Genomic DNA, 26,565 nt, shown 5'->3' on the forward strand with positions numbered 1-26,565 from the left:
ATTCAGCTCACCCTTCCCACCACTGAACGGGCTCAGTGCAGGTGGCCAAGCACTGAGCAAAGATGGCCTCTCTGTGCATCTGGTAGCTGGAGCTCCAGAAGGGATGAGAGCCGTGATGCCCCCAGGTTGTTGTTCCTGCCACCCGCTCATTTGAAAACATTCTGAGCACAAAAAGAAAGGAAGAGAGGGAAGTGAAGATATCGGAATAATGTAGACGAGAGGAAAAGCCTGCCAGGAGCTGTTTATTTAAACACATGACTTTCCTCTCTGGAGAAGTCCCTGATAATCTCTGCTGCAATGTGTTGCTGGAGAATTTTGAAGAATGCAATTAAATTCAAACGCTTTGATGAGTAATATCTCTTCTCTTCATATTTGTCTCGAACTTTTTTTTTATTGAATAGCAAGAGTGATGAAAGTGTTTTCCATAATAATAACAATGACAAGGACCCGATGATGAACTACAATTAGCTCAGTGATTCATCAGTTAGCTGTGAAAATTTCAATGCATCCTGACATTTAGAGCGTTTGGTTGTGATTAACAGTCTTTGAAATGTCACCGAATTTTATTTAATTGGCTAAGAAAAAATTTTAAAAGGTAATCACTGCAAAGATCACATTCATCGCCAAAAAAGATAATTGCAGTTGTCACATGATAAGGTAGATGCTAACTGCTGTAGAGAACTGGCCCTGTGTTCTTACAGAATCTAATGAATGCAGTGGAGATCAATGGCTAGAAGGGGCTTAGAAGTTTATTTGAATGTTCCTTTCAAAGTCATTTGTATCAACAAATACAAGCCTTTAAGTCATCTGAGCAAATATTCAAACTGAAATGCAGGTAATGGCAGGACAGAATTAACTCCATTTAATTATAGTAACTTCTGAACCATTCTAAGCTCAGCTACAAGCACAATTTCAATTCTCTCTCTGCATGTGTATGTGTGTGTGAGAAATAGCTTTTTATTTCATAATGGTGTGCAGAGGCGGACATAATATGCAGGAAGAGAATTATATCTCTTAAAGGTCATACTGATGAAGTGGAAAACAGATAACACTTCATTTTCATGGGAGATTAACCAGCCCTGTGTTTGTCAAAAATTTGGCTATTTAAAAAATCCAGTGGCAAAAGATAGGGATGGAAATGTTTCTCTCCAAGGGGTACAGGTGCACTCAAGAGAATACGGTGCCAACAGCCAACAGTCTCAAGCAGAGTTGTGTGTGGCATTTACTGGTACTTCAGTTTCTTGCTTTCTGGAGCTTACACTCAGCACCCTGGCTTCCTGACTGGCTGGGTTCCAGGTGGGTGTCTGCAAGTGAAGACAAGGCAGGTGGGTGGATGGGGTGCGGGTGTTCCTGTTCAAAATTGCTTCCGTCACAAGTCTTCAAGGGGAAAGTCACCACTGTTGCTGGTTTCTCTGTGTCTCAGCAGTCCCTGTAGGGGTGTGAATTGAGAGCCTCTTGGAGAATACAAGGAGAAGCCCAGATGTGTAGGTGCTCGTTGAGCTGTGACTTCTTCAAGATGCTGCCACTGAGTCTAGGAGGTGCTGGGTAAGTGTGGGCACTAGCGCAAACCCAGGATCACAAGGTCTGCTCACTGAAAGGCTTCTCAGCACCTGTCACATGTGCAAGTGCACCGTGCGCCCCCAGGAGGACTCTCCGGGAGGACAAGGTCATCTCCCACGCAGACCCCAGCCTTGTGCTGGAGTACCTTGGCAGAATAGTGTGCAACAGGGCATGAAACAGAGAACAGCGGCTGAGCAGTGTCAGAGAGCAAACAGGTAAGAGGACAGGATGGACAGAGACAGGGTGGCAGGCGAGAACAAGTGGCTGGGGAAAAGCTGAAGGGAAGCAAAGCAGACATGCCTGAGGACGTGAGTAGGGGGCAGGCCCAAACATCAAGAGCAGCAGCAGTGGCCCAAGCCCACCAGAGCCGAGGCCACCCCACTGCTGAAAGGAGCCAGGCTCCATTTCATCAAGCCCTCAAGCAAGGGGGTACCAGGACCAGCTCCATGGGAATGTGTGATGAGCACAGCTGCGGGGGCCGCACCCTGAGCTCCATGCTGCGTACCCTGTGCTTGCTCTCAAAACCTGGGAACAGAGGCCTCTGAGTTTTCATTTTGCACCAGGCCTTGTCATGTATGGGGCCACCCTATCTCCACATTACAGATGAGGAAAGTAAGGGTTAGACGGAGACTGATTTTTTCAGGTCACACACAGCAAGCTCTGGCCAAGTCGGGCTTCTCAGCCCTGCCAGGCTGACTCCAGAGCCCACAGACTTAACCCCAGGACAATGGTCTCCTTCCTCACGTAGGCCAGAGAGTGGGAAAATAAAAACTCACAGCAGGGCAAACTTCTAAACAAGGGACTCGTGGTATAGAGTGGACGCCTCCTGTTCTAGCCTCTAGGTTTCTGAGAGGGGAAAAAAAAGGAGTGGATTTTCAACATGTGACAAGTCTTAGCAATATTGCCAGCCAAATGAACCTGCTAAGATGCACGTCTCTGAGCCCAGAGAAGGTGCCTACTCAGGGTTCACACCAGAATGGAAAGGAGCAGCCTGGCTCTTTGCCCTGGCCCACTCCATTTCTAGATGACTAACACACTGTTAACAGAGAAGCACTGTCCAAAACATGGACTCTCACATAAACATTAATCACCTGTATCCAACAGCCCTGCAGGGAAGGGAAAGGGGATGGCTTTGGGTTTACGTCGAGGAGGTCATCTTGGCACCTCCCCTCCCTACTTTTCTCTTCTCCCCAGCAATTATAACACTGGCTCATGACTGAGCCCTAAATGGCCTTCTTTGTCCCAAAAGACAATATTGCAAGCAAGAGTCTAGAAACGAGGGCTTGAGAGAACAGTGTAACGGAGAATGAAAACCCTGAGTTTTGAAGCCAGCTCCGAAGCAGCACATGCAAGCTGGGCAACGTGGAGCTAATCACTCAGCTGCCCAAACCTTGCTTGGCTCACCTGCAAAGTGACAACAGCTCCCCCTGCGGAGCTGCCTGAAGACCTACTGTGGCCATAGGAGTGCTCCCAGCTCATGCTCCAAACCTCATCCTGCTCCATTTAATGCCTGTTTGCTCTCAGCACACCCATAGGCCTTTTCCCTTCATCCACATTTCCTGGGCTCCACAACACTTCTAATAAGGTTTGCCCACGATTGCTCCTATGAGGGAACCCAGGAAAACCCAAGGTTTGTCTAAGATGCTTGTCTGCTCTGGGGGTCGGCACTCTCTCTCGGTGGCAGTGTCTCCCCTACAGCTCCAGCTTCCACAGGCCTACCCTTCCCCCTGTGACCGCAGTTATTGCTGGGCAGCCTCTCCCATGGTCTGATGACCATCGAGGGAGCCACGGGGACAGGGCTCTGCTGTCACCCCTCCCTCCTGCCTGTTAGACCCCAGCCCCAAAGAGGAGCTGTGCCCTGTTGGTGCTAATCTGTGGCTGGCTTCACTCCCTGTCTGGGTCTCAGCTTTTCCATTCCCTATGCAACCAGTTCCCTGAACCACAGTGCTACTGTTCGAAGTACCTACAGTGGTTTCTATTTCTGCTTGATTCACTCTCTGCTACCTCCTGGTCCAAGTCATCGTCATCTTTCCCCCAGATAATTTAACAGCCTCTGGCTTCCTAGAGCTGCCTCCAAACACAGCAGCTAGCAAAACGCTGCTCAAGCCCAAGATCATGTCATGCTCGGCTCACTCTCCAAGGGCTTTGCATTCCGCACAGAACGAGAGCCAATGTCCTCGGGAGAGCCTCTGAGGGTCTACAGGATTGATCCCGAGCTCCAGCGTCCTCTGCTTCCCCTACTTGGCTCTCCTCACACCGGTCTCCTTGCTGTATTGCACATCTGCCAACCATACCTGCTTCAGGACCTTTGCACCCACTGTTTCATCCCATCTTCCTCAAGATGTCCACGTAGCTGCTCCCTCATTTCCTTCAGGTCTCTAGGCCAACCTCACCTCCTCATACAGAGCCTCCCTGACCTCCCCGTATGAACCAGCAATTCTCTCATCCCAGAACTCCTTATTGTAAGAGCGCCAACAGCGCTGTCATGTACTCACTCACGCTCACCTCACCGGTCTCCTCCCACGAGAACCGGGGTCAGCTCACATTTTCCAGAGAGGCCCACTAAGAAGATGTTTTATACTTTACAAGCCAATTAATCAAATCATCAGCTCGGCAGGTGTAGCACAAGCGCGCCCACAGACAATACATGAATGTGCGGGCACAGCTGTGTGACAATAAAACTTTATAGCACATCATTTCACAAAACAAGATGCAGCCTGGATGTGCCTTGTGATCCATAATTTTCTGACCTTTGCACAAAATGTAAGCTCCACTGAGGCAAAGACATTGCCTAGTCTGTTCACTGTGTATTCCCAGTGTCTGCCATTAAAAGCATACTACATATGCTGGTTACATAGATAATACAAGCTAGTCATTATTCTTCTGACTACCCCCACCAAGGGTAACCAGAAAACAGCAGAAACATGTTATTCCAGACTAATGCAATTCGAGACCAGGGTCAGAATCACCAGCTCCGGATTTCCCAGCGTGTTTCACAGCAGGTTATGGGCACTGCTTGGAAAGTGGGTTCTTTGTTGAGAAAAGTGTGAGAACTATCTGCTTAAGTCAGTGTCCTTCCTGCAGTACTAACTGAAGCTTTGCTACCCGACTGCCTATTGCAAGTCTCCCAAGGGTGGAGGAGGGGAAGGATAGGTGTAGCGTGGAGCGCTCTCTAACACCAGGGCACTTCACAAAGGGCATGGGAAAATGGAATGAAAAGATGTATTATTGTGGTGCAAAAATATTTGGAATCTATGCATGGGAAGGGATCTTCAAAAAGTATAGTATAAAAGAAAAAACTAGAATATTTCTTTTTGCAGAAAAACAAACTTACCTTTTAGTTCCATTTTTCTGAGAACTTTCATAGCCACAGAGGGGGATTCAGTGGGACACACCATGAGATATAAGCCCACTCCACGAGGAAACCGAGACCTCACCAAGTGAAGTATGCAGTGATCAAGTGTTGGGGGACACGGATGGCCTGAGAGCAGAGGAGCAGGGCGGCCACGTCCATGCCCAGAATCCACCAGCAGCTCACCCCAGCAGGGAGCTGGTTTGGTCTTGCTGGGCAGCACCTGCTCCCCAGATGCTATAAATGGCCAACCGGCCTCACCGTCCTAACTCGCATTTGTTACATCTAGGCCTGACAGTAATGCTAGTCCACAACTTTTATTTAGAATCCCATCTATTTTCCTGGGGATGGAAAAAGCAAATCAAAGAGGAGCTTACATCACTGAGAATGTTGAAGGCTTCGTTCAGAGCTATGTCCAGCATTCCGATTCCTTTGGCAAAAAGTTTGTCCAGATGCTCCCGGAAGTGCTGAAACGGCAAAGCAGAAGCTCCGTTAGGGTCCATCTTGTCACACAGAATGACAGCCTTGGATGGCCAGGTGCACCTATGATAAGACCAGTGTCTCAGACCCAAATTGTCATAATTTACTGACTTCTCTTCCACATTTTTCTGAGAACTTTCATAGCCACAGAGGGGGATTCAGTGGGACACACCATGAGATATAAGCCCACTCCATGAGGACCAGAGAGTCTCAGACCCAAATTGTCATAATTTACTGACTTCTCTTCCACATTCAAAGCATAGAAACAGACCAAATATGAAATCTACCTTCAATATTCATGTTTAGCTTTGATTATAGTTCAGAGAAAAAATGATTTGAACTCTAGTGACAAAAAGCAATTCATCTGAGGCTGGTGCTGTGGCATAGTGGGTAAAACCACTGTCTGCAGTGCTAGCAACCCAAATGGGCACCAGTTTGAGACCCAGCTGCTCAAACGGATCAGCTATGTGATCCAGATCTCTGCTACAGCCTGGGAAGGCAGTGGAAGATGGCCCAAGCCTCTGCACCCACACGGGAGACCCACAAGAAGCTTCTGGCTTTGGATTTGCCAAGCTCTTGCTGTTGAGGCTATTTGGGGAGTAAACCAGAAGATGGAAGATCTCTCTCTTTCTCTGCCTCTGCCTCTCTGTAACTCTGCCTTTCAAATGAATAAATCTTTAAAAAAAAAAAAAAAAAGAAAAGGAATTAGGTTTAAAAAAGCCACAGTAATTCGCCTGCAATTCCCACCTTCCCAGTTTCCTCTTCCGCCCTTCTACCCTCCGCTCTCCCAGCCCTGCTCACTCTGGGCATGCTGCACCTGCTCCCCTTCACTGGGGACCCACTCTCAATCCATCACGTGACTCCCCACCATGCTCCCACCCACATTCTGGGACCTCAGAAGGGATCTCACTGTCTGCCCTCCCTGGGAGGCCTCCCCAGACCACCCATCGCTGAGACTAGCTTAGGGTGCTCCCTCTGCCATCTCATGTTGCCACCTCATTCTCAGACACACCTGCTCTTAGCCCTTAGATGTACTGCTGTCTAATTAAATCAACTCAGTCCCCACTCAAGACTGTGAAATTCCTTAGGACAGGGCTTCATTCAGTCTCCCATGTCTACCACACATCTGATGTACCAGCAGGCGCTCTGTAGACATCTCTAAGGAGCACAGATAAAGATCGGATCTAGCAAGACAACCGTAATTACTGCAAGGCTACAATCCAAAAGCCCTTCAAGCATCCCACACAATGAGATGAGACTTCAAGTCCCTCCTGGCTATGTTGGTTTTACAGCGGCCCAGCATCAGCTGGGGACTGAAGAGGACAAAACAAAGTAACCGTGGAGCCCCACATGGAGGCTGGCGTTGACCAAACACCTGCTGCACTGTCTGCCAGAGGCTGCTATGCAGTGGCCCCAGGGTCACATCACTGCGTGCGGCCTCCTCCTCTACACAGGCGTTCCATGCCTGGGACCTCATTTCTCTCAACAGCATCTGAGAGTGCTGAGTGCCCCAGAATGCTTTTGGAAAGATCACTGCAAGCCATTTAATTTCTCTTTTCATCCTTGCGACCTGCCCGGCCCGGGCTGCTTCAGGCAATGGTTGCGTTTATTGTTGGACACTTGAGTTGAACGTTGCAACGTGTCCCTGAGTCCTTCTCAATGCACTTTCACAATGAGCTCAAATGCCACTCTGTTTCTCTCCGGCATGAATCGGGTCCAAATATCTCCTGGAGGGCTTCCAAGGGGAGGCCGATGATGGGCCTGAGGTGTGTGAGTGTAGTGAGGGGAACCTCCTGGTGGCCAGGTGGGCGGCCTCTGACCGACAGGGATGACAGGTTTCCCAAATCTGCGGCAGGTGAAGGATGTTTTATCCTCTCTTCTCTCCCTCAGATCCAACTCCTCTTCCCCCTACCCCATGACCTGAACCACATCAGCATCCTGATCTTTCATTGTTTTGATTGTAAGTTTATCTACTTGAAAGATAAATAAACACAGAAAGAGAGCTCCCATCTTCCAGTTCACTCCCCTAATGCCTGGGAGCAGGGAACTCAATCTGGGTGTCCCACATGGGTGGCAGGGACCCAGCTAGCTGAACTATCACCTGCCGCTCCCTAGGGCCCTCCTTAGCAGGAAGCTGGAGCCAGCAGAGGTGGCACTCAAACCCAGCTACTCTGGTATGAGATGCAGGTTTCCCAGCCAGCAGCTTAGCTGCTGCTCCAGATGCCCACCTGCCCTCCTTCCCTCCTTAGTCACCATCATTGTCCTGTGTGGCTCGCAGAGTGCCTGTGTAAGACAGCAAAGGGGGCCGGTGCTGTGGTGCAGAGGGTTAATCCTCCGCCTGTGGTGCTGGATTCCCACATGGGTGCCAGTTCTAGTCCCAGCTGTTCCTCTTCCGGTCCAGCTCTCTGCAATGGCCTGGGAAAGCAGTGGAAGATGGCTCAAGTGCTTGGCCCTCTGCACTTGCTTGGGAGATCTGGAAGAAGCTCTAGGCTCCTCGCTTTGGATGGGCTGTTGCGGCCATTTGGGGAGTGAACCAGCAGATAGAAGACCTTTCTCTGTCTCTCCCTCTCTCTATCTGTAACTCTGCTTCTCAAATACATAAAATTTAAATAAATAAATAAAGCAAGGCATTTATACCCAGCAGGCTCTTAGTGCTCATGCACATAGCAGCCATTGCCTTGACTACCCATGGCATAGACAGATACTTGATTTTGCTGAAAACAAATCCTAACTAACCCTAAGAGCTGTGTCCACAAGCAAACCAAGGGACCTGGCTGACTGCCATGCAGCCCTCTCTGCCCTACAGATTTATTTCTCTCTGTGCTCAGTTGTGGCCTCTGTAAGATTCAGACATTGTGATATTTAATGCCATCACATCATCATCATCCTCTGTGAGCAAGGGGCATACAGACCCCACAGACTCTGGGAAAACCAAAACTGAACCAGGCATTGGGATACCGAGTTCTGGTCCGGTTATCCTGTTTTCCAGTTGGGACTCCGAGGCGAGCAGCCCGCTGTGGGAAACGGATGTGGAAGCACTGGGCGACGAGAGGACAGGGGGTGCACTGGGCAGGGAGGACTGCACCCCAATTCCCACCCCACCACCCACTCTCCCGGTGAGCCCAGGGCACCTCCCTTATCTGAGCCTTTGTTTCTCTCCGAATGTGTGGGGGCACCGGGCAGGAAGAAAGAAGGCATGTGACAGTATCACAGTGAGAGGAACAACGGGAAACTAAATTTCATTTCATAACCACTGAAAGAAAAATCCGTCTTCAACATATGAAAATGAAAAAAATCCCTAGCAAGATTTATACTCCACACCGCTTCTCTGCCATCTTCCTGGCTGGCAAATGCCCACGCTAACACACCTTGGACCATGACTCATTTCGCCCCAGAAGGGTCAAGCTTTCTTAGACGGACAGGAGCAGGCGGCGACTTCACTTCCTGCGAGACCTGAGTGTCCACAAAAGCCCAGCTCCGGGATGGGAGGTTCGCAGTGGCCCGAGCCAGGAAGCTGCTTGACAACCACGGGGCAGGAGGCGGCCAGACTCCATTAGCTTTCTAAATTAAAATAACCCATTTATTGGAAATGGTGACAGTTCCATTTTGTTATTAAACTTCAATTAAGGAGGAGGAGGGTGGCATTTTATCTTTGCTTCAGGCGACTCACGCAGCATATGCTGCTGCCCAGGAACGGGCCTCGCTTCCAAAGCAATTAGCACAGCTTAACGCCCAGGGAGATGAGCCCGCAGGAGCCACGGCGCCTGTGCCCGGATGCCAGCAGGCTCGGCTTATCTCTGTCCAACAGTCACAACTTCCAGGCCAGCCAGGGATCCTGGTGAAACTCCCTCTCCCTCCGCCAGAATTTGACTGTTGACTCACACCCATAACTCTCTCTCTGATAGCAGTACTAGTGTTTTTTTCCTGCCTATTTGATCAGAATAAATGTTTGGGTCCTCTCAGTTGAGAGCAGGGAAGTCAAATGAAAAGTGGGCATCAGAAGACAAAACAATCCTCTCACCTGCAGTGCCCCCGAGGGCCAGTAGTCCTGGTTGGGGGTACAGATTAGGGGAAAGATAGCCACCTCCCAGTGACACCTCAGGACCTCCCAAGTACTGTGGACCTGAATCTCAGACCCAGCAGTGTGGCCCAGGGTTGCTGCAACCACTCAGCCACGCAAACTTCAGAAACTGCGTGACTAAGTCCTCCAAGGGCAGCCAGCACTGGCAGAGTGATGACTATGCCAGGAACTGGGTACTTTTCATGGGTTACTTCACTCATCTCCACCAGGCCTGAAACAAAGGCACCACTATGCTCCTGTTTCACAGACTCTGCAGAATGAAATAACCCCCCCAAGATGGCACAGCAAGTATGAATGAGGCAGAGAGGGCTGTATCTGGGCTCTTGGCAATAGGTCCCTTCTCCAGGCACAGAGCACAGCACGCAGGTGGGCGTGGAGACGTCAGCCTCCTGGGTAAAGCAGTACTCTCCCTAGTCAAGCTGGTCTCATGGGTTAGGGACCTACATGCAGTGGCCCAGGGTCCCAGGGTCGGAAGCACTCCATGCTTGGTTTAATGTTTTCTTGCCGCTCTCTTGAAGTTTTTGGGGCTTTTACTTTTTAATCTGTGGTTTGTGAATGAAGCCCAAAGGAGTAATGTGTAGGTTCGGTTTCTATTGCTCCTTGTGCAGTGTTGGGACGCAGCAGTCCCAATACCTCTGACGCACAGCACTCTGCTGCACTTGACCTAGCTGGGTGCTTTGCACTGTGGCCAGCAGGGTGCTCAAGGTATGCCATTATTGAGAGCCCTAAAATGAAGATGTTGAAGGTGACCATGCAGGGGCACTCCGATTTTCAGATCCATCAATGATAAACCTGGTACCACCTCTTCCAAAGTGGTGATATGGCTGTCATCAGCCAATTCAGCCTGAACAGGTGTGTGGTGTCCAGGCAATGGTGTCTCTCATTCTGACACCAAACTCCTCAGTGAGACTCCCTAATAAAGCTTCAGGGAGCTCTGTGACCCAATGCAGAGACCCAGAAGATGCCACACCTGATTCTGCAACACAAGATTATTCAACACACATATGGACTCTTTGTCCTGGTAATAATCCCTCCTGGAGACATGTGCTTTTGCAACCTTGGGATGACCTCCACCTGCTGCCTTTTAGCCTGAGAAATCGCCTGGCTCAAAGTGACAGCCTCTTCGGGGCAAATGCCTCAAGGATGCAAGGCAGTGCACTACGGACGCATTTCCAGGGGAAGCCACATGCCTTGTGACACACTGCCTCAAAGCCTGGGCTCCAAGAAATCACCTTTCCATTTGATTCCGGCAGGGCAAGCAAGGACATGGTGCTGCTCAAAGATGAAACAGAATGGCTGAAGAAAACTGGTAGGAGAGAGGCAGGCCCAGCTGTTTGCAATTTGGGGGAGAAAGTGCAGACACCCACGGAACCCTGTCTGAGCCATTCCTCATTTCTCCTCCACATTGTGTGTAACAAATTGAAGCGTCTAAAGGCAGCAGCTGTTTAATGCCAGTGCCAAATTAGAGACAAGATAGATCTCCTGGATGTGAACAATGAATGTTATTTTATAGCAGGTACATCAAATTAGCTACAACCTCATTCCGATGGCAAAAGCACTAATTATTCCATGTGAGATGGTGCTGATGAGCTCAGAGATGGCAGTTCTCTGCAGGTGGGGAATCTCTGTGTTGGAACAGCACCTCCACTGGCACAGTCCTCGTTTCCAAGTAACGGCTGAGAGGGACCGGGTGATTCCCACGCTGGACTGCAAGGCTGGGCCCAGGGAACTCACCCCTTTGTGTGAGCAGAGCACCTTCCTTGGAGGCCACAACCACTTGCCAGTGAATCTCTGGGAGCCAGGCTCTGTCAACCTGAGCAAAGCCACAGCCCCAATTCTCGGGGACAACAGCTCCTGTTCTGTGTCTCAGCATGGCCTGGTGACGTGAGTGTAAACAGCAGGCCTCACCCTCCATGTCTCCCTGACATTTCCAAGGGTCCAAGTTCATCCTCTGGAAACCGTGGGGGAAACCTTGACTAGCTTCAAGTTTGTTTCTTAGAGGAAGAATGCTTTCATTAGCTGCAGAGTGAGTGAGATGACACAAGTCAGAGCTTCGGTTCATTGCAAACACGGTGCCAACTCCGGGGAAGCTCCCGCTCTGAAGGGATGTGTGTTGATAGTCAGCATCCAGGGAGAAGGCCAAGCAGACACGGTGCTGTGGATGCGGTGGGCAGCTCACATTCAACCATCACCCCATGGTCATGCTCACATCCTCTGCACCCATGCATGCAGCTGGGGCCCCACCGTGCCCTACATGGCATGTGGGGAATGAGACACACCTTTGGATCAGTGTGTGTGACTTGCTGGAACAGTGGTGTGATGCCACTTCTGGGTCAGCTTGGCAAAGACCTGTGACCTCAAGAGACAACCAAGATGGAACTTTTCTGGTATGATCACTTGGAAGATTTATATAGCTTTATACATTTTGTATTCATCAAAAATGTCTTTCAATGACCTGTGTGTTTTGCCCAGTTTTATTACATATGAGTGTTAAATGTAATTGTTTTGATTTATTCCATTCTCATTCAAGTCTGTGAATTAAAAAAAAAAGTATCCTATGTGGCACAGCACTTGACTGGTTTCATTTTAGGCAAGTGCCAGCATTTATTTGACTAGTTGCCTACTGATGAAAACTTGAGTTTTCAGGATTTTATTTTTTCAAACACGACCACCATAAACATATGTGCAGAAATCTCCCTATAATAACTATATAGAAGGTAGATTATTGGGTCAATACTTTCTCCATATATATCATGCAGAGCCACAGTGAGGATTTAATGAGGTAATTCAGACAAGTGTTTAGCACAGCACCCAGCCAAAGCACTCAGTTAACATGGGGTCTTATTAGTAGGGTATCTGTGGCTCACAGCTCCTTCTGGTATTATATTTTGAGCCTGTTAACATATATAAACTCAAAATCTAACAAGAAACAAACAGCAAAAATAAACTCAACCTTAAGTTTAGGAAAAGGAAAGCCTTAGTTGGGAAGACAGAAGACTGGGAACACAGCTGCTTTGGAGAAAGGGGGAGAGGGTGGCAGGAACACAAGGATGCACTCAGGGCTAAGTCTCCTTTGTGTGTCCCATGGCTCGACTTCTGCCAGCAGGCTCCCGTGCACATAGCTGCCTATATCACATGTCTCACCTCCTCCTAGCTTAGCCACCCCTTGGGCAGGAGCTAGCACTGTCTGACAAAATGATTGATGCGCATTAACTGAATCTCAGATGCACAATATACTAAAAACAATTGATTGCTTATCTGAAATTCAAAGTTAACTTGATGCTCTGTTTGTTTTTGCTAAAGTTGGTGGCTCTACCCAAGACTCGCTTGCACCATTAGTACTAGAAATGTCCCAGAAACATTCTGATTGGCCGAGCTTGGCTTGCGTGTCTAGTGGGTGTGAGCCAATCAGGTGGCAGGAGAATGGCCCAGCCTCATCCACATCTGCATGGTATGCCCATTTCTGAGGTCGCAGTAGCAAGAACTGGTGATAGCCTCACTCCAGCCGGTGTGATGGGTTTTATAAGGACAGCGGGATTTCCTGGGGAGGAATGAGGATTAGAGAGGATGCTGGACAGACAAGAACAGTCAGCCTGTAAACAGCCCCAGTGGCCCAGGGCACATGGAGGGCAACAGTGCAGGTGCAGGATAGCCCCCGGTCTGCCACCTCCAAGCAGAGCAGCAGTGTGCGGAGCGGGGATGCCCACAGTGAGGGGCTAAAATAAGAAACACCGGTAGCTTTTCCCAGGGAGAATCATGACATGCTACCAAAACAGCAGAGCAGAGGGTCTCTAGGAACAGCTGGTCTGGGATGGCTTGAGCCTTGCAAAAACAGGGGGCTGAGAGGGAGGGGGAATGGTGCTGCTGATGGCCAGTAGTTCCTGGGGGCTCTGAGCCCTCGTGTGCTCTGCCTCCCTCAGTCCTCACGATCATGTCAAGAGCCAGGCAGCTGCTCTCGCAACACCTTTCTTGTATAGATGAGAAGACGGGCTCACTTCACTCAACCAGGTCTCACAGCTGATAAACGGCAACATCACAACTTCCACCCCAGCACTAGGCCTCCAACAAATATACTTTCTTTTCTTTGCCTCAGAAACTTTGTGGAAAAGAAGATTTCAACAATTTTCTCAATGGCAAGTCTTGTGGTATCAATACTCCGCCACCTCTACCCTCACTGGAGGCAGCCAGGGAAAAGCCCAGGACCTTCGCGTCCTGTTGGTCAGATCCTCCTGGGGCCATCTCTTAAGGCTCCAGGGCTGGTTCCTGTGAATGAGAGAAGACAGAAGGGATGGGCCACTTGCAAGATGAGGTTGTAAGTAACACGTGGCTTCCCTCGTGGTCGCTTTTCTGACCTTTACTGGATAATTCATTCTGGGGGAAACCAACTGCTGTGCTGGGAACAGCTTACTACATGTTCCCACGAGGTGAAAAGCCAAAGCTTGCCACCAACAGTGCTCTAGGCATGGAAATCTTTTGCCAACAGCTATAAGGAGGAGCTTAGAAGTGAATCTTCCATCCTGGGCAAACTTCAGAGAACTGTAGCCCCGTGCCTGCAACCTGAATGCAAGCTCATGAGAGACTCTGAGTTAGAACAACTCAGGCAGGCTAAGCCTGGATTCCTGGCCCCAGAAACTGCACAGCATAATTAATATGTCCCATTTCAAGTGATGACAAACTCGGGGGTAGACTATTTTGAAGTGTAACCTAGACACATTATTTCTCCTGTGAACATTTCAACATAATGCATCTGTGAAAGAAGCAGACGTGAAAGAACAGTCACAAGCCACATTTCACTTCACATCAAGCAGAGTCCCACCACCAGAGTCAGGAACCAGGTAAGTCCACACACTGTGATCAGCCAAGAGATTCTCAAGTCTCCTATTCTAAGGCTCGCCCTCTATATTTTTTTTCACTATTTTTACTTGAAGAAACCAAGTTATTGGTCATGCAGGATATCCCAGAATTGGGATTTTTTTAAATTTTTATTTATTTTTTATTTTTTGACAGGCAGAGTGGACAGTCAGAGAGAGAGAGAGACAGAGAGAAAGGTCTTCCTTTGCCGTTGGTTCACTCCCCAATGGCCGCTGTGGCCAGCGCACCGTGCTGATCCAAAGGCAGGAGCCAGGTGCTTCTCCTGGTCTCCCTTGCAGGTGCAGGGTCCAAGCACTTGGGCCATCCTCCACTGCCTTCTCGGGCCACAGCAGAGAGCTGGACTGGAAGAGGAGCAACCAGGACAGAATCTGGAGCCCCAACTGAGACTAGAACCCGGGGTGCCGGCGCCGCAGGCGGAAGATTAGCCTAATGAGCCACGGCACCAGCCCTGAAGTGCCATTTCACGTGTGCCTCTGTCCCTTCTCTTTTAGGAAACTGAAGGCTCAATTTAGTGGCTTGATCAGTTCCGGTTCAGCTACACATTTGTGTACTTTAGTCCCAGGGTTATTACTTCCCTCTGACAAATGTCTTTAGTCTCCATGCAATGGTGGCAGCCATCAATGTTCAACACCTAGATTCATTAATTCATTAGGGGATGAAACATGGTGATGCTTTAATTCTATCATCCCTCTTCATTTATTACATGGAAAATTTCTAGAAAGAGGAGGTTCCTCTTTTGCATTATTCCACTATCTGATGAAGCACTTATAGAGGAAAACTGGGTCAATGCCAGCTGCTCATGTGTTTCCTGATCTTCAGAATAAAGACTGGTTCAAGGGTAGACAAAGGAGGGGCTTTCATCAGTGGTCTTCATATCCTTCATATCATTATGATGATATGCTTCTCCACTTCATCTTTTCATGATCAGCAAGAATTCTAACATAGGTTATGCACATTTCAACCTACTTCTTGTTTTCACTTTTGGGGGGAGGGGAGATGCTCAAGGTACCACATCCTTGGCCAGTGGAGGCCTCTTCTCTTGGAGTGCTGATAGCCTCCCTCTGTCAATGGGCAAGACATTCCCAGCTCATTTCCTTCATCTTCTTGTCCTGCCTTGGAATGGACCATTTCTCCAAGGAGCCATTCTTCCCTCTCTACACCCTACAGCCTCTGCACTGTCCTGGGAAAGTAGAGGGAAGGAGGAGTGGGAAAAAAGAGCAGCAAGGAGCCAACCAAAATGGCACAGGAGGAGAATGGTAGCCTCGTAGTCCCAGACATGCATGAAGGTTTCAAAACCTGGTGTAGGGACAGGCACTGTCACGCAGTGGGTAAAGCCACTGCCTGCAGTGCCCACATCTCATATGGGTACCAGTTAGTGTCCCAGCTGCTCCACTTCTGATCCAGCTCTCTGCTATGGCCTAGGAAAGCAGTAGAAGATGGCCCAAGTGTTTGGGGCCTGAACCCACAGGGGAGATCCAGAAGAAGCTCCTGGCTTCAGATCGGCACAGTTCTGGCCATTGCAGCCATCTGGGGAGTGAACCAGTGGATGGAAGACTTCTCTCTCTTTCTGCCTCTGCCTCTCTGTAACTCTGCCTTTCAAATAAATAAATAAGTCTTAAAAAAAAAAAAAACTGGTGTAAGCTGTATCCCAATTACACGCAGGCTGGGTGACAAGGAAATAAGATGAATAAGCATCTGTTGCACTGCAGACAGAAGTCTACTTCAGGACTAGGCAACAGGGTGAGGGAAAGAAGGACTGGACCTAGCAGAACAATTGGATGAAAAAGGCAGGAGATTTGAGGGTGACTGAGGCAGGCTCTGCCATAGGCGAGCACCATAGTGAGTCCACATTCCATCCTCAGGACAGGTCAGGGCCTCCAAGGGCACCCATCAGGCCAACCCCCTTCCATCTGCACAGTGAAGTCTGGCTATATTAACCCAACATCTTTCTTTATTGCATGCTCCTCTTTTTCCCCATTGTGCTCATACTGTCACACTTTTCTGAGCCTGCTGGCCTGTTGTGGGATTGTATTCGGTCATCGAGTCGCCACGTCTATAAGAATGTACCACATGAGATGTACTGTAGTTGGTCAATTGAACAAGAGCATATCTGATCTTGTCCCATAGAGTCCAGATGTCACTGGAGAATGACTGCAGTCAATAAGTACACAGATAGGTGCAAGAGTGACAGGAGAAACCAAAAGGAGGCATTGGTGTTACATAACAGGGGCACTCAATGAGGGTGCACAGGTTAACTAGGCAAAGACGGGGTGCTAGGACATGACACTGGTAGACAGTGAAATGGCATGTGCCAGGGCCCTGGGGCAGGGAGAAACAGCAGACATAAATGATGATACTAAGGTCATACAGGGAAAAGAATAAGTGTTCCGTGGGCCTGGAGATTCGGGAAGGAGTCAGAGCAAGCGGGAACTTCCAGGCATTCAAACTTCACAGCCAGTAAATTATAAGCCAGAATGGATGCTGAAGGGGCGAGAGACCTTACAGTTCAAAGCTAGGATGGAATGACAGGCAGGGACTCCAGATCAGTAGCAGGTGGGCCACGAGAATGAACAGGAATAAAGACCTCAAAGACCCGGGCAGCCTGGGTAAAGCAGAAGAGCACTAATCCACAGGAAATGGGGCATGCATTTTCATCTACAGCACACGAAATCCACAGAAAGATTTCCAATGTCCCACTCTAGAAAATTAAGACTCAACCCCTGGTAAGGCAAACAAAACAGTATAAGGAATATCTCCAGAAAAGAATGTTTGACAACACAGCAATAAGGGGAACATCTTTCTTTTCTAATCCAGAAGGTTAAAGATATACCACTTTTGGGGCCTGCATTGCAGTGTAGCACGTAAAGCTGCTGCCTGCAATGCTGGCATCCCATATGGGCACCGGTTCGAGTCTTAGCTGCACCACTTCCAATCCTGCTCTCTGCTATGGCCTGGGAAAGCAGTGACAGATGGCCCAAGTCCTTGGGCCCCTGCACCCACATAGGAGACCCAGAGGAAGCTCCCAGCTTCTGGATTTGGATCGGCCCAGCTCCTGCTGTTATGGCCATTTGGGGGAGTAAACCAGCAGATGGAAGACACCTCTCTCTCTGCCTCTCTGTAACTCTACCTATCAAATAAAATAAATAAATCTTTTAAAAAAAAGATACACAACTTTCAAATATCTCATTTTTCTGAAGCAAAACACCTGTTTGTAATTGTGCAGTCTAGCTGACAAGTAGGCGAGCAAATGCATGCCCATAATGTGGACTGTAAGAGGTCTTTGGGCTCTAAGTCACGTGTCGGCTAAACATCCCCTGCTCAACTCCACTGCCGGCATCCATTCAGTGGGGACGGTCTCACGGCACTCACTGTTAGTAACTGCCTGCTGTCCTTCCTCATATGCAGTGAGGGGCGTGGTCTGTTTCCAGGACAGTTCACAGAGACCCCTTCCTGTTTCTCCTAGCACAGTGATGCAGGAGCCCCTCCTCTGCACAGGTCACCTGCCCCAGGATGCAGGATCATGCAGGATCGTGGGGTAGCAAAGGGTCCTGTCTTGTCTGCCACAGAGAACTGCTGGGCCTCTTAAGCTAGCTGACCAACCCAGTCCTCACAGGGCGACTAGCCAGTCATCAGAGCTCTGGACTTTTCAGCCAGGCAGGCAGTAAGTTCCATGCATTTAATTAGCACATCCTTACTCACCAATTAAAGTTAAAGGGGCTTTAGAAAGAAAATCATTATTCCTATTGCACAGAGAAAAAGGACAAAATTCGTTAATCATCTGATATCTAGGGAACACTCCTCACAAATCAAGTGTGCGCAGGGACTGGAGGGGCTCCTTTAAGGGGAGTGCAGCCTCTCCCAGGGCTGCCCCAGACTTCACCTTCACAAAGCCTACTCTCTCTCTTCCTCCCCCACCCAGGGGCCTTGGGCTGCTTGTGACTCCAGGTGGGCTCTGACTGTGAGTCACTCAAGTGACAGAAGGAGCAGGGAGTGTGGGCAGGTTCCCTACTGCACCCTGCAGGAGCTCAGGAGCCATCGGGCCACTGAAGGAAAAGGAACTCTCCTCTGAGAGGGGCACTGGATGGACTCCGGAAACCACCTGGCACTCTGCTGGTGTTCAGCAGGCAAATCCCCACTGCACGCCCTGGCAGAGCAGAGGGCGAGAAGGAAGTGGTGCCCACCACACAGTCAAATGCCACAATGAACACAGCAGGGGTGAGGCGCAACTCTGGGGAAAGACAGACCGTGAGGGCACTGCACACCCCCTTCCAATCATGCTGTCTCATTGCAGCCCTTTGGAGAACATAGAGTAGCACTAAGTGTAAGCGAATATGATTCATGATCTTTTTAAAAACGCAAACATCCCTTTAATACAGTATGTACTGAATTCATTTCTTTAAAAAAGAAAATGCTACACTACTCCAATATGGGATTCTACAATAGGCATCTTAAGTGTTTTGTTTTTCCTTTGCCATTATTCTTCCTCTACATCCTGCCAAAATCAGAATATAAGTTTCAAGGCAACACCGTGTCTTGAATTCCACTTTTCCCAGACTGTAATTCTTGTCCAGGCCTGAAAAGATCCTGCTTTGCACCCGATTCCATTTCTGGTACCAAGTCAGCCAAGTGCCCCAAGCTCCATTGTTCTGTTTCTAGTTTTATGGAAATTTCTCATTTGAGCATAAAAGCAGCCACACTAAATTAACAAAATGGCCTTCTGGTTAGCATTTTAGAAGAAAAATGACTCCACTGCTCAATGACTTCAAGTGGCACTCCTAGGACCTTGAAGACAAAGACAGAAGACCAGATGGCTAAGAACCACACTGGCATTATGGCAGGGAAGCCATGCACGGACCAGGTCCCTGGAAATGGGACAGGTGGAGAACTGAGTCTTAGCAAAGCCACCTTGCAAAGGTCTTTTAAGCAACTTCCTAAAGCAGAAAGTCTAAGAAACGGTCGACAGTGAGAAAGATCACAAGACTCCAAAAAAGAAGAGCTCAATGCTATGCACCGGCACTTGGATTCGTTCGCACAGAATGCGGTTTTCACGCCTGGTTCAGTCGGGCAGGCTGCATTCACACTTCACACAGGTTGAGCTGTGATTTTGGGAACCCCTCCAAGGTTACTGCTGCCTGGAGCTTGGCTGAGTCTCCGGGTTAGGACAGATCCCAGACACAACCTCCCCTCCACATTCTTGCTGGATGCCCAGCTAAGACCAGGAGGGGCACCATAGCCATGAGTTCCCAATGAGGGCAACCCTACCTTGTGGCGAAGGAGAAACTGTGAAAGCCAGGAGTATGTGAAGAGGCATTTCTACAGACTCCGAACATGGAAAGCTCTGGAATACAGCAGCCAGATACAATCAAATTGCATCTCTCAGATGCTAGTTTTCAAACAAACACATTCAGGCCTGCATGCCCCACTGGGTAAGAATCTTGAGGGAAGCAGGGAACAGAAATGGACTTTCTAAAAAAATGTACTAACGGGACTCTGCTGTGCCCCACTGATTAAAACTCATTGCTTGCAGGAAGGTAAGATTAAATTAAGCAGTTTACCTGAGAGAAACAAAAATGAAAGGCTACAAAGTAAAAACTTAAGGCTCTTTAATCCAATAGTTGCCAAGTATTTCTTTCTTTCTTTCTTTTTTTTTTTTTTTTTTTTTTTTTTTTTTTTGTCAGGCAGAGTAGACAGTGAGAGAGAGAGAAAGGTCTTCCTTTTCCATTGGTTCACTATCCCCAGTGGCCGCTGCGGCCGGCACCGCACTGATCCGAAGCCAGGAGCCAGGTACTTCTCCTGGTCTCCCATGGGGTGCAGGGCCCAAGCACTTGGGCCATCCTCCACTGCACTCCCAGGCCACAGCACAGATCTGGACTGGAAGAGGAACAACCGGGACAGAATTCAGCACCCCGACCAGGACTAGAACCCGGTGTGCCGGCGCCACAGGCAGAGGGTTAGCCTATTGTGTCATTCTACGTACGGATGGTTTCTCTTCTCCCAGAAGTTAGGGTGAGGTCCTAACCCCTGTTATCTGGTTTGGAAACAGGATCCTTGCAGATACAGTTAGTTAATAAGAACTCATTCGGCTAGGCCCTAATCCAGTATGTCTTATTATTTGATCACACACACACACACACACACACACACACACACAAAATGTGAGTGATGCATCCTCCAAGCAAGGGACACCAAGGACTCTGTCTACCACCAGAAACTAGAATAGGTGAGGCAGGAACCTCGCATGCAGGATGGCCTGCCAACACCTTGACACAGCTTCCAGAACCACGAGACAATCCATTCTGCTGTTTCGAGGCCAAGGACACGAACAAAACAGCATTAACCAAGCTGTCACCTAGTACACTCACTCGATTAAATGCTGCAGAAAATCTTTGTACTCTCTCAGAGAGTGACAACAGACAGGAGCGTTGGAAAGACTCTGAGGATTCCTGTGGCAAAGTTTAAATCTGTTTCATCTGTCATTTCTCAGCTTTGCGTGACCACACAAATCTCGCCTCACTCCCCAGCAGCTCACCAACTCACATCTCATCACGCAATTGCTGTCCCCTCAGATGCTTCAATGAGAAACACCAACTTGGCCAATAAAAAAAGAGAAGCTGGATTCAGTTTACTCTTATTTAAATTTTTTAAAGATTTATTTATTTATTTTTGGGAAGGCAGAGAGAGAGAGAGAGAGAGAGAATGAGAATGAATCTTCTACCTGCTGGTTTGGCTCCAAATGGCCACAACAGCCAGGTCTGACCAAGGCTGACCCAGGAGCCCAGAACTCCACCATGGTCCCCCACATCGGTGGCAGGGGCCCAAGCATTTGGGCCATCTTGTGCTGTTTTTCCAGATGCAGTATCAGGGAGCTGGATTGCAAGCAGAACAGCTAGGAAACAACTGGTGCCCTGATAAGGGATCATAAGTGCTTGCTTGAACTTCGATGCCACAATGCTGCCCCACAAAGTGGCTCTTTCGAAGACACATGCTCGGATGTCAGATTCCCATAGTCATCCTTTTCACTTGATGTGCAGGCAGCACCTGAGACCTTTCTTACACTCCTAGATCTTCCTGACCTCCGCTCTGGATTAGCCAGCTCAGGCTGTCATGACAAAATACCGCAGACCAAGGGGCTTAAGCAGCAGAAATCAGTTTGCTCATAATCTTGGAGAACAGAAGCCCAAGATCAAGGACTTGGCAGGTTTGCTTGCTCCTGAGGCCTCTCTTCCAGGCTGACAGATGGCCTTCTCCCTGTGTACATTTATCCCTGATGTTGCTTCCTGTTTCATAAGGCCAGGGCATCCCTCCTAGCACTCTGTTTAATCTTAACCTCTCTGAAGGCTCTCTCTCCACAAAGAGTCACATTAGAGGTCAGGGCTTGAATGCATGAATTTGGTCAGGCAGCAACAGCAAAATTCAGCTATAATACTCTTCCACCTCCTCAGGCAGGGGGCGTAGGCCCTTGTTTTGCTGCTAGGAACACAGACAGGAGATTAAATTGCTCAAGGTCACTATAAGCCTCAGAGTCCAGACAACCATCCAATGGACTCAGTATCATGAGTCCCATTCACCTCCCCACACTGCTGGGACCTCACTCCCTGCGAGCTGCTTCTATGGCCAAGGAAGGTCTCTAAGGATACATTTCTTTGACAGATTACACATTAATTTTAATGTATCCTCATTACCTTCTTGTGAAAAGAATTCTAAGCCACAATACTTTCAAATCTGCAAAAGCCATGCTCAACACAGCAGGCAGCAAGCATGGAAGCCATGTTTTCTAGAAATTAAGAGCTCTAGCTATGTGGCCAGTACCCAATTGGGTCTACACCAGTCTTTGCACGTCAAAATCTGGTAAGAGAGGAAAAACCTCACGGTAGTTAAATGCACAAATTCTGGACTCCATAGTGTGTGTGTGTGTGTGTGTTTCAGAGAGGGAAAAGAAGAGGGGGAGGGGGTGGGGGAAAGGGAGGGAGAAAGAAGAAGGGAGGGGATCACTTTTGGCTAAGATCAGTACCATGAGCGTGTGTGTGTTTTGATAATGTCTGCTCAACAATAAAATGTGGAAGGTAGACTATAACAGATAAGACAATTGGGACAGTCAAATGAGATAGCAAATGTATAGTGAGCAAAGGGTCTAAAACTAATTAATATTCAGAATTTGTCATCTACCATTGGGGGATTTTTAAAACCAACTTCTTTTTAAATAACTATAGACTCACACGAGAATGGCAAAAATAGTAGGAGAGAGTTCCTGTGCCCTTCCCCTAGCTGTCCTCAATGGCAATACCTGGCAACACCTGGCAATGGCAGTACAACCATCAAAACCAGAGAATCAACAATGGTACAAAGCTGCTGTGACTTGTCTACTCTGAAACCCATGTTGAAGTTTAATCCCCCTGGTTAGGGGTTAAGAGGGTAGAAAGTTAATCTGACTAGGGTGTGCAGAGGTGTGGTCATCAAGGCACAGGCCCAGGAATAAATCCTGGTGGTTTTACCAGAAGAGGGAGAGGGACTAGAATTCAAACAGGCACATGTCTGCACACACACACACACATGAACTCCCTGCCTCTTGCCATGTGATTTTTGCTCTTGACTTGGGATTCTTCCAGCAAGAAGGCCATTACCATATGCTGCCCTTCAACCTTGGCCAACATCCTTGAGCCAAAATAAATCTCTCTTCTTCATAACTTACCCATCTGTGGAACTGTGTTGTTAGAACAGAAAATGGACCAAAACAAACACTATTAACTAAACTACAGACTTCATTTGGGTTTCACCAGGTTTCATATTCATGTTTAATTGTGTGTACAGTCTCCATCACAATGGATTCATGTAACTACAACCACAACAGAAGGCTGCACTCTTTCATCACCATACAGAGACACCCCCCCACTTCTATTCACACCACCCCTTCACTCTCAGACCCCGCCAAGCACGGATCATCTTCCATCACTATAACTTCATGTGCTCTAAATGAAATCAGGCACATGGAACCTTCTGAGACTGACTTTTTTCCATCAACACAATGATGGTATCTCTCCAAGTTGCTGCCTGTAACAATAGCTCCTTCTTTTTGATTCCATTGTATGGATGTTGATTCACTCACCTGCTAAAGGACATTTGGGTTGCTTCCAGTTTGGGCAACCACAGTGAAAACTGTTATAAACACCGATGCACAGGTTTTTGTGTGGACATAGGTTTTCATTTTTCTAGAAGAAATATTGAGGGGGTAGGACCCCTGGGTCATATATAAGATTTTATAATAACTATATGCTCAAATTGGTGAGAAACTATCAAGCTGTTCTCCAGAGTGGCTGCCCAATCGTACATCCCCAACAACTACCCAGGAGAGATCTAATTGCCAGCATTTGGTAGTACTTGGATATAGTTTTTTACTCTGACCATTCTGCGTAGAGGTGTTGTGAGGATGTTAAGCACTTAGAGAGTGGTGCTGGGTGATACAGGAGAGCATGGCAATGATTCAAGAGTCCAGATAAAAGCAGCAGCATGCCAGGAGACAGGAGGAGCTGTTTCATTACAAAACTGTAGCCTTGGGCCTTCGGGATGACCCATTTGCACCTGGTTGACTTCCAGGGCACCCACAGCAGACAGGGAGAGGCAGAGTGGGAAGGATGTGAGCCTGACTCCTGAGGGCACATGGAGTGTAACTTCCCTGTGCACAGATCCAACTCCTGTCCTTGGGGTTTCTCCAATGTTCATCCAATGGCACTCAGTGGTAATAGTAAAACACTATTTTAGGGAAAACCTTAACATTAGGATTTTGTCTGATCACAACTCCTCTGGCTGCAAGGCCTACACATGGGAAAGATTTTCAAGTTTACTTCCAAGGCAAACTAAAAATATTCTTTCAAGAAACTCAAATGAAGGACTGAAGAGCATCTGAATCAAAACAAGAAGCAGGCAGCCATGAAGCTGATGTCCATCTGCAGTGATGGACTTGGGAGAGCAGTGCAGTTTGCTTTAGAAGATGTGAACACTGGGAGTGATGTTCATTTAGCCTTTTGTACTTGGGGTTGATGCAAAGAGGAATTGGAGAGGAGCTGAGAAGCCCATGACTTCATCTGCTCCAGCACTAAGGCACCTGATCTCACAGTCCGTGCTCCCTGGAGCTGCAGTACAAGTGCAGGCTGGGATGAAGCCAGAAAGTCTGTGAGTTCAACTCTCTTTATGCGCCTGAGAGCCCTGGAGCTGAAAGGCACTTCCTCTGTGGACTACTCCACCTCTTTGGAATACAGAAACAACTCCTTCAGCCCTAGGAGTGCTGCTCTTTGGCTTCCCAAAGCATAAAACCAGAAGCTTGCAAGTGGGGCCAGCGTTGTGGCACAGCAGGTTAGGCAGCCACTTGTGATGCAGGCATCCCATATAGGTGCCAGTTTGAGTCCTGGCTGCTCCACCTCTGAACCAGCTCCCTGTTAATGCACCTGGGAAAGCAGTGGAGGATGGTCCAAGTACATGTGGGAGACCTGGATGAAGTTCTGGGCCACTGCATCCATCTGGGCAGTGAACCAGGGAATGGAGATCTCTCCATCTCTCTCTGTCCCTATAATTCTGTCTTTCAAATAAATAAATAAATCTTTTTTTAAAAAAAGCTCACATATAGGCACAGGCAAAGACTTCTTGGAAAAGACTCCAGAGGCACAGGCAGTCAAAGCCAAAATTAATAACTGGGATTACATCAAATTGAGAAGTTTCTTTACTACAAAACAAATAGTCAGGAAAGTGAAGAGGCAACCAACAGAATGGGAAAAAATATTTGCAAACTATGCAACAGATAAAGGATTAATAACCAGAATCTACAAAGAGATCACGAAACTCCACCACAACAAAACAAACAACCCACTTAAGAGATGGGCCAAGCACTTAAACAGACAATTTTCAAAAGAGGAAATCCAAACGGCCAACAAACACATGAAAGAATTCTCAGGATCCCTAGCCATCAGGGAAATGCAAATCAAAACCACAATGAGGTTTCAACTCACCCTGGTTAGAATGGCCCTCATACAGAAATCAACAAACAACAGATGCTGGCGAGGATGTGGGGAAAAATGCACACGAATCCACTGCTGGTGGGAATGAAAACTGGTAAAGCCATTATGGAAGACAGTTTGGAGATACCTCAGAAATGTGAATATAGCCTTACCATACAACCCAGCCATCCCACTCCTCGGAATTTACTGAAGGGAAATTAAATTGACAGTTAAAAGAGCTATCTGCACCTCAATGTTTATTGCAGCTCAATTCACAATAGCTAAGACATGGAATCAAACTAAATGCCCATCAACAGAAGACTGGATAAAGAAATTATGGGACATTTACTCTATAGAATACTATACAGCAGTAAAAAAAAAATGAAATCCAGTCGTTTGCAACAAAATGGAGGAATCTGGAAAACATCACGCTGAGTGAAAAAAGCCAGTCCCAAAGGGACAAATATCATATGTTCTCCCTGATCAGTGACAACTTGAGCGCCTAAAAGGAAATCTGTAGAAGTGAAATGGACACTAGGAGAAGCAATGACTTGATCAGCCCTTGTCCTGACTGTCGAGGAACAGCTTACTATTTTATTCTTTTTGTTTGAACTCTTTACTTAACACACAATTATTCTTAGGTGTTTAAATCCAATTGAAAATTGATCCCTGTTAAAATAAGAGTGGGAATAAGAGAGGGAGGAGATGTACAGTTTGGCACACACTCCTTTACCCCTAAGGGTAAAGCTAAAAACTTGCCATGGGACTCCAAATTCCATTAAGTTGGCAGGTACCAATGCCATCTTACTAGTTAAAGTGATCAGTTTAAGTTCATAACTGATAATAAAGATAGGATTAAGTGTCAAAGGGATCACATAAAAAGACTAGTGTCTGCTAATAATAATTGATAGAATTAAAAAGGAGAGAACGGGCCAACATGGGAAGCAGGTTACACAGCAGATTCATAGAATGACAAATGCCTAAAACAGCACTCTGGCCTTAGAATCAGCCCTTAAGGCATTCTGATCTGGCTAAAAAGCCTATGAGAGTATTTCAGGCATGGAAAGCCAAGACACTCTGGCAAAAAATGACCTAAATGAAAGATTTCTGTGAGTGAGATCTCAGTGGAAAGAAGGGGCCATCAAAGAAGGAGGTACCTTTCTCTGAAGGGATGAGAGAACTTCTACTTTTATTATGGCCTTGTCTAAGTAAGGTCAGAGTTTGTGAATTCAAGA

General features: G+C 47.8%; 1 protein-coding gene across 3 annotated transcripts in view; it reads right to left on the bottom strand.

Annotated features, from left to right (window-relative positions):
* The window catches only part of CACNA2D3 (calcium voltage-gated channel auxiliary subunit alpha2delta 3), an 875,732-nt gene that overhangs the window by 406,817 nt on the left and 442,350 nt on the right, over positions 1–26,565 (bottom strand). For all 3 annotated transcript variants that reach the window (XM_051851529.3, XM_051851528.3, XM_089305523.1), the window contains one exon: positions 5,290–5,379. In XM_051851529.3, the coding sequence (XP_051707489.1) occupies positions 5,290–5,379 (90 nt within the window). The remainder of the gene's footprint in view (positions 1–5,289; positions 5,380–26,565) is intronic.

Source organism: Oryctolagus cuniculus, chromosome 10, assembly GCF_051225735.1.
Source record: "Oryctolagus cuniculus isolate XC-2025 breed Fujian yellow rabbit chromosome 10, ASM5122573v1, whole genome shotgun sequence".
NCBI classification, from domain to species: Eukaryota; Metazoa; Chordata; class Mammalia; order Lagomorpha; family Leporidae; genus Oryctolagus; species Oryctolagus cuniculus.